This window comes from Netta rufina, assembly GCF_964035555.1.
Source record: "Netta rufina genome assembly, chromosome: 15".
Taxonomy (NCBI): Eukaryota; Metazoa; Chordata; class Aves; order Anseriformes; family Anatidae; genus Netta; species Netta rufina.
This window is the reverse complement of record NC_140138.1, coordinates 14,283,481-14,296,347: the sequence shown is the minus strand read 5'-3', so window position 1 is coordinate 14,296,347 and position 12,867 is coordinate 14,283,481. Positions and strand designations below refer to the sequence as shown.

At 45.2% G+C, this 12,867-nt stretch overlaps 1 protein-coding gene across 1 annotated transcript; it reads left to right on the top strand.

The window, feature by feature from the left end:
• Positions 1 to 675: 675 nt before the first annotated feature.
• LOC311214934 (cytochrome P450 3A9-like) lies at positions 676 to 11,828 on the top strand (the record flags this gene model as incomplete). Its single annotated transcript, XM_084295807.1, has 13 exons — positions 676 to 746; positions 3,277 to 3,370; positions 3,788 to 3,840; positions 4,920 to 5,019; positions 5,534 to 5,647; positions 5,918 to 6,006; positions 7,031 to 7,179; positions 8,190 to 8,317; positions 9,013 to 9,097; positions 9,380 to 9,540; positions 9,960 to 10,186; positions 11,025 to 11,187; positions 11,730 to 11,828. The coding sequence occupies 13 exons, from the start codon at positions 676 to 678 to the stop codon at positions 11,826 to 11,828; spliced, it is 1,533 nt and encodes a 510-aa protein (XP_084151933.1).
• Positions 11,829 to 12,867: the final 1,039 nt, after the last annotated feature.

Here is a 12,867-nt window from a genome sequence, read left to right as displayed (position 1 = left end):
TCTTACAAAATGCCCAGCCATAAACCCAGCAAGAAAAGTTGACTTGTAAAGTCTTCATGGCCTATCGGGGCAAATAGGGCAATTCCTGCATTTGTTAGAAGCTGTTCCTGACCCACCCCAGAAGGAAGCAGGCAGCACTTCCTCTTCACAACACATACAGAAATAAAGATATTTTAAACAAAATCTTAAGTTCTGCCAAAGTTAATTCAGCTGCCAGAAAAGATCCTGTCATACAATATTCCAATAACCTTTTCACTTTTCTTTCCCTTAGCCTTTTGTAAACCAACTCTGACACCTGCTTTATGATTTACCTTTTCACTGTAACTTGGTTTTATTTATTTCAGTATAGGAGCCCAGGAGCATTACTCAAGAAGTTTTTACTTACTATTGCAACAGAGAAGCTAGCTGAAATTCTGAAAATGTATGTTTTAAATAATTTGAACCTTAGTTACGTCAGCCAGACATTTATCTATCACATGAACTATGTTTTTCAGATTAGCATACTGTGCTACCTTTGCCTTTCACTCCTCCTCTTTCATGAGTGGAGGCCAACCCCTAAATCATGATTGGACACCAAAGACTACACATTGTGAAACTCTCCTTTTTCCTGCAGACCCGGGACAGAGGGTCACACGCATCAAGACAGAACTCAAAACCAACTAGAGAAGAGCCAAGATGAACCTTCTTCCTTCCCTCGCTCCTGAAACCTGGGCCCTTTTGCTTATTGTTGTAGCCCTCCTGTTCGTGTGAGTAAATTATTCTTTATTGGCTCTTTGCTCTTTCTGTTCTTGCCGTTGTTCGTTCTCATGCAACCAGCCTGTTGAAGAGCAAACAGGTAGGTGTGAAAGGCTCTGGGAAGTAGCAGAGGAGTCTAACGGTTGTATGGATGAAGGATCTTACTAAGGTCTGGAATAATCCCATGGACTGTTACAATGCTTTTACTAAGTGCCAAGGCAATCATTAAATTATAATGGTGCCAAGGGTTTGTTACCACAGGTTGTATATGTTAGTATAGGTTACTGTCCACAGAAACAGCCTGAGGAAGGCTGTGCCTCTCTGACTGAGCAGCTGTAGGATCAGCTCTTACTCCTGACCCCTTCTGTAGTGCCCAGATGAGATGCTCCATGTACAGGCACCAGCAACATGCATGGCACACTGCAGAAATTCAACATTTGGTGCTCCTACAGGAACATCACCACATGTACTGCCCCCAGCCCACCCTTACAGGGGGAGGAAAGGAAGCCCAGAGCAAGGTCAGCTCTGGCTCCTGGCTTTCCAGACAAATTCCATCAGGCAGGAGTTGTACCCTGCTGCTGCAGAGGCAGCCATGCCAATGAGAAATGCTTTTGTCTACTTAGCTGATGCCATTCATCACATACAGTCAGCCAAAAAACCCTTCTGCTGGGATGTGCAGCACCTCCACTGGAAGTCCCTGCCTATAAGGCTGGACTGACAAACTTTGTGGTGTTGACAAGCCCTTAGGCAGAGACAGCATGTTGGTAGCCATAAACCTTAATGATTAATGTGGTGCACATGGGCACAATACATTTATCTACCCTGGGCAATGTTCCAGCCACAGTGGTTCAGTAAGTTCTGAAACTTTTGGCCATGTTTTTTGAACCCTTTCCCATGATTTGGATCACTCAAAAATTCATTTGGGGCAGGCTCTTCCAAGAAGAAAAACCTTATTTTTGACCCAAACCTTCCTATTTCAATAACTGTGGTGATGTAGGACTGCTGGCTACCGCACTCCCCCTCCCTCTGCAGCCACTCGTAATTTCATTGGGGCAAGAAGGACAAAGCCCAGATGCCTGTGCTCTGATATCTGAGCTAAAATAGACATTTCAGTGCCATCAGCACCAGGAGGCTGCTCAGATGCCTTGTGTCTGTCCGGGGCAGTGCTGTTCCAGTTCACACATGAACAACCATCAGGCATTTCTGGTTCATTTCCATGGTAAGAAGATCTAATGATTATTCCCAGGCTTTACGCTGAATGGCCCTTCTCAGCCTGCTGAAAACCGTGTCATGTTTTAGCCATAAGAGCATTAGATTTCGTTCTCCTGGCTGTGTTTCAAGCAGATTAAGCCTCGCCTATGTTTCTATAGCATTGCTGGGCTTTGCACTCAGCTGAATCTGGCATTTCCTGGTACTCCTGCTCCTCAGCTGCCTATGAACTTTACAAGTGAGAATCCGCAAACGTTTTACACTTTGCACTGAAAGAACATTTGACAGAAAAGGTTAAAAATTGACAAGCTGAGCTCTGTGAAACATTTCCGCACACACAAACACCCTGTTCCCTGGTTTCTCCCTGCTCTTTTGGACCACAGGATGAGGTCCATTTTTGTGCTTCAGCAGAACCTGTGCTGGGGACCCTGATCCTATTGGTGCCCTTCCAGGTTTGGAAGAGTAAATGTTCATAATCTTAAGGGAAACCCCTCTCTTTCCCCAGCTTTAAAGCAAGGTTTCCCCACGACATGGGCTGAGCAGCCACCAGCTCGTGGCCCAAACAGGATCTCTGATAACAACCCTTTACCAAACCTTTGCAGTTTTACATCCCTTCTGCAGCGAACCGCTCACTTGGGAAGCTGCAGCTGCTTACCAAAACCAAATATTTTGAAGAGCTCTTTCAACACAGACAAAGACAAGCTTCAAAGGGCTGCAGCCCAGGCCCTTGTTGAGAAACAGAAGGCCCCGAGGTAGAAGTAATAACTTTACAGCTGCCAAAAAGGGGTGCTTCAGAGGAGAGGAATCTGTAAGGCTGTCAAAGAAATCTAAAGAGAACACCATCAAGACAAGACTTCCTAATGCATGACTGAGCTAATGCAGGCTAAGGGGAGGGAGAACAATAAATGAAATTAAAGCACAGCTTGACAAAAGCCCTGTTTGGGACATCACTTCTGGCATGACTTTGATTTCCTTTCAATGAAAACATGTAAGCTTGGTGTTCCTTCTTCCAGCTTTCTTTTCTGCCTCTCCTTCAGTTGGCAATGAGCTCCTCTTTTGCATTTTGCTGAAGGCTTTAAGGTCCTGCTTCCACCAGAAGGCAACAGCTTTACAAGGCAACAGCTTTTACCCTGAAGCCATCTCTCTGAAGGTGCATGGCAGCAGTGAGCCTTGCCACGTTTATTTTGCAGGGCAATTTTGGGCCACTTTTTCTCACCTCCTGGCTTGACCTCCACTATGCAGAGTCAAGGGGACGTTGCTGCAGTCCCAGGGCTTCAGGGAGCTCGCAGCCCCGTGGTGACACAGTGCTCAGTTGTGTTTTCTGCCCCACAGATATGGAACCTGGCCGTTTGGTGTGTTCAAGAAGCTGGGCATCCCTGGGCCAACACCTCTGCCTTTCTTTGGGACGTGCCTGGAATATCGTAAAGTAAGTGACTGAAGCCCTCCCAGCTCCAGAAATATCTGCGTTTGCTCATACAGCTGTAGCTGAGCAGATACATGGCGATGATAGGTTATCTCCAAATGCCAAGCTCCGCTCTAACGCACAGGTTGTGCAAAGGCCAGCGCGGGATAATGGCTCAGGAGCACAGACCACGGGGCCTTTCCTCTCCCGTGTCTCTAAATGAGCACTTGCAGGTGGCTGATTTACAGCTGCCCTTTTACTGGGGGCCTGGCAAGTAGTTCATCCACAGCCTCCTTTGCACAAGCACGATACGAGCGCTGCCCTTCAGTGCTTTCAGGGAGGCAGCTCTGAATATCAGCTTGAAGATATTCTTTCCAACCACCTCTCCAACACCGTCCCCTCCGCTGTGTCCTGAGTTCATTTTTAAATTGCTTTCCACAGGGTTTCTTGGATTTTGACAACAAATGCTTCCAGAAATATGGGAAAGTGTGGGGGTGAGTACTCATATAAACCAACGATCTCTTCTGAAGCTAAAAACCAGAATCCATACAACAGGAAAGAAAAAAAAACCTGTAGGAAATCTCCCTTCCCCTGCAGCCCCAATGGTGCAGCTTGCAATAGGGTGCAAGTGGGGGCTCACCTTAAAGCCCATGGATTGCAGGGCTGTGCCACTGCCACGCTGTACAGAAATTGCTTTAATCTATACTATGAAAGCTGTTTCAAAGACCATAACAAAAGGTCCTCACCCATTCCTAACAAAATCAATAGCAAAACTACTGTTTAAGGGGGAATGTGGAGCTGGGAAGTCAAGTTCTGGTTTCAAACAGCAGAGGAGGGTGAGCAAATTCCCAACACTGAGCAAAGCCGCAGGTGCAGATCCTGCCCTGCTGCAGTGGGAGCTTTGGCAGCTATCATTGCTCTGCTCTGGACATCTCCTATGGCTTTTGTAGCTGCTGTTATATTTTGGGCTGCAAACATACAAATTCTCCGTAACACATCTATTGGCCCCTACAGCAACTTAAAAATTTGAGCCTGGGAAAGATATCTTTGCGTGAAAGGGGATGACATGTAAACCTGCTTAAATCTATATCTGTTCCAGGAAAACATTCAAAACTGGCAGCTTAAATTGACAAAAACAAGGATCAAGTTTTATCTCTGAGGATATTTCAGAGCTGCCAGCCCAAGTCTCCAGACACCCAATTCATGAGGCTGGAAGGGGTCGAACAAGTTTCCTTCTAATACTGTAATGTGTTTAAGTGCCTGGAAAAACACTGAGTCTAGGGAGAAAGTGAAGACACTTGCTTCATTTAGTATCTGCTCCTTTGAGGGTCTGAGCCCAGCTCTTTTCCCAGAGAATTTGGAAGGTGCTTAGCCCCTTTATCATTTACAAAAACAGATGGGAGGTGGCCTGGGAGTCCTCTTCTATCCCTTATTTCTACATTCTTGTACTTCAGCATTTGTAGAACAGCAAGGCTGGTGATAGAGGAGCATTTGACATGTTTTCTTTCCCAAGCATTAGCCTGCAGCTCAACTATCTGGAGTTGTTCATCCATCTCCTCTTCTTCCCCGCCAGGATTTACGATGGCAGGCAACCTGTGTTAGCTGTCTTGGACCCCCAAATCATCAAATCCGTGCTGGTTAAGGAGTGTTACTCCACCTTCACCAACCGCAGGGTAAGAGCAGCAGCACTGTGATGTACAAGAGACTCCAGAAAACAAAGTACAGGAGGAAACAAGCGTGCAGCAGGGTTTCCCATAGGGTCTGCGTGACTGCACTATGGGGATTACTGTAAGTGGCCACTGTATGTCACTGTTCCCCTGCCTTACAACAGCCTGGGGACTGCAAGCCCGGGCTATATGCCTGCATTTCAAATTCTGCTCATCCCTTTGCCCATATACACACAAACAGGATGAATTTGAGCCTGTGTGAGCATGCAGGATCCTGCCGGCGTCCCGCTAGTCCCTGTGCCACCCAGCTGGGTGCACTGGGTGTCACGGCCAGGTGTGGGCATACACGTGCCCAGGCACTGGGTGTGTTTGGTTAGTTGTTCAGGATATGAAAATAGCCTCTCATGTGGCTTACTGGAGGAAAAAGCATTATGTATTTGCATGTATAATGTGTATACGTTCCCATTCTTGGGAGGAAGCTGCGAACTTCTGAGGTTAACACCTTGCCTTTTCCCTCCAGCACATGGATCTAGCAGGGGTGCTGAACAACGCTGTCTCATTAGCTGAAGACGAGCAGTGGAAACGGCTTCGTACAGTGCTCTCTCCAACCTTCACCAGTGGGAAGCTAAAGGAGGTAAAACACAGAGGATCGAGTACAAGCTAAATCAGAAAGTCAGTAGGCTGTTTTCAGGCTGAGATAGTCACGGGGGTTGATTTCTGTAGTCAGAGCCTGGCAGCTGAGCTGGCCTGTTTAATTTATGCCTGATGTAAAAAGGAAGAAAAAAAAATTAACAGAAAGATCTTATTTGTAAATATTCATGAAAACCCCTGTAGTCTTTATAAGCCTGTCTTAAAGGAATGAAGTGTGCTGTACTTTAGTGACCATCTTTGTTTTGTGTTACAGATGTTTCCTATAATGAAGCACTATGGGGAAGTGCTGGTGAAAAACGTTCAAAAAAGAGTGGAAAAGGATGATTCTATACCAGTGAAGGAGTAAGTAGCTGCTAGGAGCAGCAGGCTAAGCAACAAGCCTTGTTAGCAAGTGCTGTGGTTTGTTCATTACTGGCAGCACAGATCACTTGCTAGGCAAACCAGACCTCTGAAACAAAGAACAGGGCTGGCTGTGAGCCTGGCTGGAAATTCATAAGGGGAAATTTAAACTAGGATGTTAGAGAAACTTCCTAGAAGCAGAGGCCCACAAAAGCCTTCTAAAGGGAATTAGATGTGAGAAAATATGCATGAGCCTAACCTTGTATATCCACAGAACCATGACAACTAAATTCCACAGGAAAACCCACTTTTCCCCACATATGCTCGGGGCCTATGAACTGCTTCCTCACCCTGCAGCAAGCTGGGGATGCCCGTAGGGCCATGGGCCTCCCAGCCCCACACAGCACCGTGGGGCCCTCTTCTACCACCTGCCCCTGCTGCTGGGGTGGGACTGGGCAGGGAGGCAGTTACACAGCCCCATGTCTGTTGTCCTTGTCCACATCCTTTAAATGGGCTCTGGAACAAAAGCAACTTGCTTCACAACCTGTTTAACCCCTGCTACAGCAGCTACAATGCAGAAGGGGCAGCAGCACACCAGCAGACACTGTAGCCCCATAAGGAGAAGCAGCCTGAAGGACAGTTTGTACCATCACAGGGCTTCACGGGGTCAAACGATGCTGTTTTTGTGGCATGTTTGAAGCAGGGTGTGTTACCACCCCTCCCTGAGAAGCTAAGATGCTCGAGAGCCCCATGCTGTCCTTGCACTAACATGCTCATGCAGCCACATGCTGTTTAACATCTCCAGGAAGGCTGTCTGATTTCTAAACACACACAGGCACCAAACCTTTCTAAAATCCATCCTTTTCACTCTAAGTGCCTCCCAGTTGCCATACATCCAACTTCCTTTTCAACAACCAGGCAGGGGGTCTTACAAGAATTTATATTTGAATGTGACTTAGGCATTAGGAAAAAATATATTCACATCATGCAAATGTTTAATCACAGTACCTTTTCCATCTTTTCTCAGCATCTTTGGAAGCTACAGCATGGATGTGGTTACCAGCACTTCATTTGGTGTGAACATTGACTCCATGAACAACCCCAAAGACCCCTTTGTCAGAGAGATGAAGAAACTGGTCAAGTTTGACTTTTTTGATCCAGTCTTCATTGTGTCATGTAAATCACTTTTTGTTGAAAGCTTTATTCAGGTGTCAGAGTACTATTGATGTATGAGTTTAGCAAGCATATCAGACACTTGTGAATCCTATACATTGGCCAACCAACTGTTGCTTAGATAACCTCACTAGCCAGGATGGAAGTCCTAATGGCTCTTGTCTCGTTGTTTCCTCACTGTTAGCTTCATACTAGAACACTGGGAAGGAGATGAGTAAAAGCTTCATTGACTTTTGGCATCCACAGGGCAACAAACAAGAACATCCCAGCCAATATCCAAACACAGGCTGGAAAATGATCCTTAAATTGAGAGCTCAGGTGTGAGGCTTGAGGAGAGTGGTGCTATCTGAAATGCATTTTCTGGAAGAGTTCTGAGTGGGGATTGTAATTAGATGCAATTTTCTAGCAGTGATGATGATGGACCTTAAATCACTCGCAACCTTAAGTCAAGATTAGACACCTCGCTAATACACAGGGAAAGTTGTGATCTGTGTGTAGAGGAGATTCTGGTGTTATAGATTTTTATGAACCCATAAAACAAGCCCAGGATAGAGAATTCCTATGATAAAGGAAGTGGTCTGAAGGGGATTTGAAAGTGTTTGTATGAGCACAGAACAACACTGAACAGCTCAACCTGAAAAAAAATCAGAATTTGAAATATTTCTCTTCTAAGCTACCTTTCTGTTGTAGTGCTGCACAAAGCACAGACGTAACCTGTCCTTAGAAAACCATGGTAAAAGGTGGCATATCCTTTGGTCATCTCTTAAAGCTAAGATTATACCCAGTTCAGTTATGTCCAGTTAACAGGAAGACGGAAGAGGGTTGTGTGAAGACAAATGATCCCAAGGGAAAGAGAAAGAGGGGAAAAAAGCCAAAGCCTAGGCAAAAAAAAAAAAAAAAAAAAAAAGGAAATAATTTGTGATTACCATGATGACTGCTTCAGTAACATCCATAGCTATCTTATATGAGGTGGAGTTTACATTATTCAATTCCATTCTCAATTTGTTTTTCAGTTGTATTTCCATTTTTATGCCCTCTTTTGGCCAAGTTCAATGTAAGCGTTTTTCCCAGTGATGCTGTAGATTTCTTCATGAGATCCATCTCCAAAATTAAGCAGGATCGTGAAAAGGAGACTCAAAAGGTAAGCAAACATGAATTTGCTAGCAGTAGTGGCAGCAAATTCCCTCTTCTCAATACACACAAATGAAATATCATTCAAGGGTGATGATATCAAAGGCGAAGCCAAAGTCCAATGACTCAGTAAAACCCCAAAGTTACTAAACCGCAAGCACTTGATTTTAATGCCTTTGGAAAGTCTGATTCGACCAGTTCTGGCATGGAAGCATGGTGGACTTCGTACATCCATGATCTGAAGTGGAGTACAGATAAAGGTTTGGCAGAAGGACTTTAAGCTTGGGCTTGCAAAATTTCTGATAAGTCAGCAAAGTAAGCCACTCATCTTCCTTGAAGATTAGTAAGAGGATAAGGGAAAGCAGAGTAAGCAGTGCAAGAGCACCGGACAGCAGTGCCAGATCTGTGCCTTCCCCTCTCACTTTTCAAACACGGAAGGTGTTTCCCAACAAAACTCTCCCTCTTAGAATGTAAATGCCTTTCCTGAAACTCACTTGAGACATTACTCTCTCACCCAATGCTTTCACGAAAAGGACAGGTTGGTTCCTGAAATAAAAAGCAAGTGTCATGCTTTACTACAAGGAAGCCATGTGCATCAGGGTGATACCTTCAGTTTAGAAGCAGCGCTTGGGCTCTGGAAGATGTTTGTGCAAGCCCTCCCTGCAGAACCTGTCACCAAAGAAACTCTCCTGCTTTTTTCCTCAGGGCAGGGTAGATTTCCTGCAGATGATGATTGAATCCCAGAAATCACCCATTAATGGGAACAATGAAGCGAATCACTCTTACAAAGGTAACTGTGTCCAAATACTCATCGGGGAATGGGGGCTGTGGGAACGAGAAGAACATGGGGAGCCATTTCCCAGAGAAAGGTCCCTTGGCAGGGAATCAATCATTTACACCCAGACAATTTCCTGGATTCTCTAATCAAATGACTTTCCACACAGATTGAGTAGCTATGCATTACCAGAAATGCACCACGGCAAACCTGCCCCAACCCCACCCATTGCTCCTTGTTCCTTGCTGAGGCTGTCCACACCAGTTTTGCTCATCTCCACGTCCTCTCTCTTCACAGCCCTGACTGACATAGAGGTCCTGTCTCAAGCATTCATCTTTATTTTCGCTGGGTATGAGCCCACCAGCAACACGCTTGGTTACCTGGCTTACGAACTGGCCTTGCACCCTGATGTACAGCAGAAACTGGTGGATGAAATCGATAGCGCTTTTCCCAACAAGGTAAGGGGACGCTGAGCAACAGCAAACACCTCTGACCCTGCTGTTCTCCTAGCTCAGTCCAAAGAATGACTCTTTAGCTCCTAAGCATCGTCCTGAGATCTTTTAAGAGCTCCAAGACACTCACTGACAACTTAGTCCTGTAGCAATTTTCTTTTGGCAGCTACAGCCTTACAGGCCCTGCACATACCTGCCATACCCTGCATCCATGCACAAATCAATGTGAATTTATCATCAGTCTCCATCATTCAAGGATAGAAAATTTAACCAACTCTGCAATATCTACCTTGTGTTTTGTTCTTCAGCAAGCCAGACACAGTTGAAGCAGAAGGGGTTGGGGACAGTCTGGTTTCAGCAGTCATTTTAGGAAAATCCCATCCTCACACCAACATACCTGACCACCTTTCTCCTGTTGTCCGAAGGCTCCTCTCACATACGAAACAGTGATGCAGTTGGAGTATCTTGACATGACCATGAATGAAACCCTTCGTCTCTTTCCCCTCGGGGGACGGATTGAGAGAGTCTGCAAGAAAGACGTGGAAATAAATGGGGTGACCATTCCAAAAGGAGCCGCTGTTATGATCCCACCTTACATCCTGCACCGCAACCCTGAGCACTGGCCAAACCCAGATGAGTTCAGACCAGAAAGGTACAAAATTGCAAAACATGTAATGAAAGGGAAGAAATATCCTGCTGCTTTTTCTTCACATAGTAATTAAGTATTAATCTGATTAGCTTCCTAATGGTGTTCTTCCTATCTTTCCACAAACAATACCAAAGAGAAATTGCAGGCTCATGGGAATGTAATTTTAAGACGAAAATGAGCTTTGCAGCTAAAGCAGGGTTTCAAACAACATAATCTAATTGGGAGAATAATATTGATACTTTACAACATCTTGTATACAGCTTTTAGGCTTGCTGAAGAGGCACATGTAGATAATATTTTGGACTCCTAGTCCATCTTTCTGTATCACCTTCATTGCCAACTTTTTTTTTTTTTTTTTTTTTTTTTTTTACCCTCCACGCAAGCTTTGCTTCAAAGTGTATCAGAGCTGATCTTCCAAGAGTTGTCTTCTCCTTGTTTTCAGGAAAGTCACTTATCACTAATTGGTTATTTTCATAAGCAGCCTCTTCCTCTCATTCCTAAACAAGACTGAAGACATAGGCTGCTCCTACCAAAGGTGACTCATGGTTTCCCTCTCACAAAAAGCAACAGAAAGGAAATATTTTCGGACAGCACATTGCCTAGATTTCCATGTGGTTTCTGCTGGCCTGGATGGCCAAAATTAAACTCAAACACTGGAAGGGGATCCCACCTCCTGCCCTGGACTATGGCCCTAACACAGCACTCAATTGCTGAGACACTTTGCATAAAAATGAGCAAGTTTCTGTAGGGCCTCAGCAAGAAATCTCTGAATAAGTAAATAGAGAGATTTTTGATTTCTTGTCTTCATTTTTTTTTTTTTCCCCAACACGTCATTATCCAGGTTCAGTAAGGAAAACAAAGATACCATAGACCCATACACGTACCTGCCCTTCGGAGCTGGTCCCAGGAACTGCATTGGGATGAGGTTTGCTCTCCTGAGCCTGAAAGTTGCCATTGTCGCCCTGTTACAACATTTCACCTTCCAAGTCTGCAAAGAAACTCAGGTGAGTAACTTGCATTACATTTGGAAACTTGTACATGAGCCAGGTTACCCTGGGTGCTGACAACAGTCACTTTGCACTTTTGGGGACTGGGTCCCTCTCCTGAGCACTACGGGAGGCCAGAGGTGGGTGATGGGACCTGGGAGAAGGGCCTGGGTTACCAGAGCTCCCTTCACTGTTCTGGGATCGCCTGGTCCCTTAAGAGGCTGCAATGAGCAAGCACAGGGAAAACATTCCATGAGGAAGAACAGCAAAAAAAACTAGAAGAGGCAGGTCTGTATTTCCACCGGAGCTCAGCAACTCCCAGAAATAGGTGTTTTTTTTTTTTTTTTGCCAATGTGAATTTTCTGAAATACAGCTCCAAGCTGGGTGGGAGTTCGACCAGATTTATGCTCTGAAGGAAAATTAAGAGACCGCCTCAAGCCCCTGAAAAAAAATCACCCCTATAGACCAAGTTATGCCCAAACCATGGCCAAGCTTCCTTTAATCTCTCCTTATTTCATTTGTCTAACTTCAAGTGTGCTTTTTCCTTCTCACCATTGCAGATACCTCTCAAGCTGAGCTCACAGGGACTCCTATCACCAGAGAAGCCGATTATTCTGAAGTTAGCCCCTCGGACCAACGCCACACCCGCAGAGGCGTAAAACCCAGCTGCGCCTGCAGCAGCTCTCCAGTGCCTAATGAGCACTGCGCTAACGAAGGGATCGCACATCACAGGAAATCTCTCATACAGACACAGAAGAGCAACTCTAGTTAATTCTGGAAGCAATTACTACATATTTACCAAATAACATAGCTGTCAGAAACGTAACATGGATCACTGGGCAGTGACAATATACAGCCCCCTTAATTTTGATTGCAGAAATCAAGAAATAAATCCAAATGAGAAGCTGATCATCCACTCACTTCTAAGGGGACTTCTCCATCTGGAGAGAAGGAATTATTGTCACATCCAAGAGAAACAAGGTGTTATGGAAATTCAAATTGCTAGACCTTGCTGGGCAGGGACGGGTGACTTTCTTCTTGGTGTACTGATGCTTGAAATTTTGTGTTATAATTGAGCCGATTGGTGTGAGACTATATCCTAGTTACCAATCCTCTCTTGTGCCATGTGTTAATTAAACTAAAGTGTGTACAAATACTGTCATTAAAAATGTTTGAGAGCTGTTCTGTGTTGTGTATAGCAGCTGATCACTTCCTATTTAAAAAAACGTATTCAGCCTAAGCCCTTGAAATTACCCATGTACATTGCTTTCCACTTAATTTAATGAATCTGATCCTTCATTTAATGCGATCAAGCCCTCCCATTTGTACAGTATTTTACAAACACTATAACTCCCACCTCTTAGTCTGATTAAGAGGTTGCCTTGGGTTCAGCACTGGCCAGCCCTCAGCCACGCCGGGGCTGCAGAGGACAGACTGCAGAGCGCGTGCTCCAGGAGCAGTGACAGGAGGACGACTGCTCCTGGACACAGCTCATAGCAGCTGCCTTGCCTCCTCCCAGAGTCTTGCATTGCCATCGTGGGAGGTCAGCCTGGTGTGAGCAAACTTAGGCCATCCTCGACCACATAGATGGGGCTTATATATCAAAAGACAGGTGGGAGGTTCTCCTGGGTATGGCTTTCACATGCCAGTTAGCCCCACTATCTTGGGCTGGTCCCAAGACCTACAAACCAAGGAAGA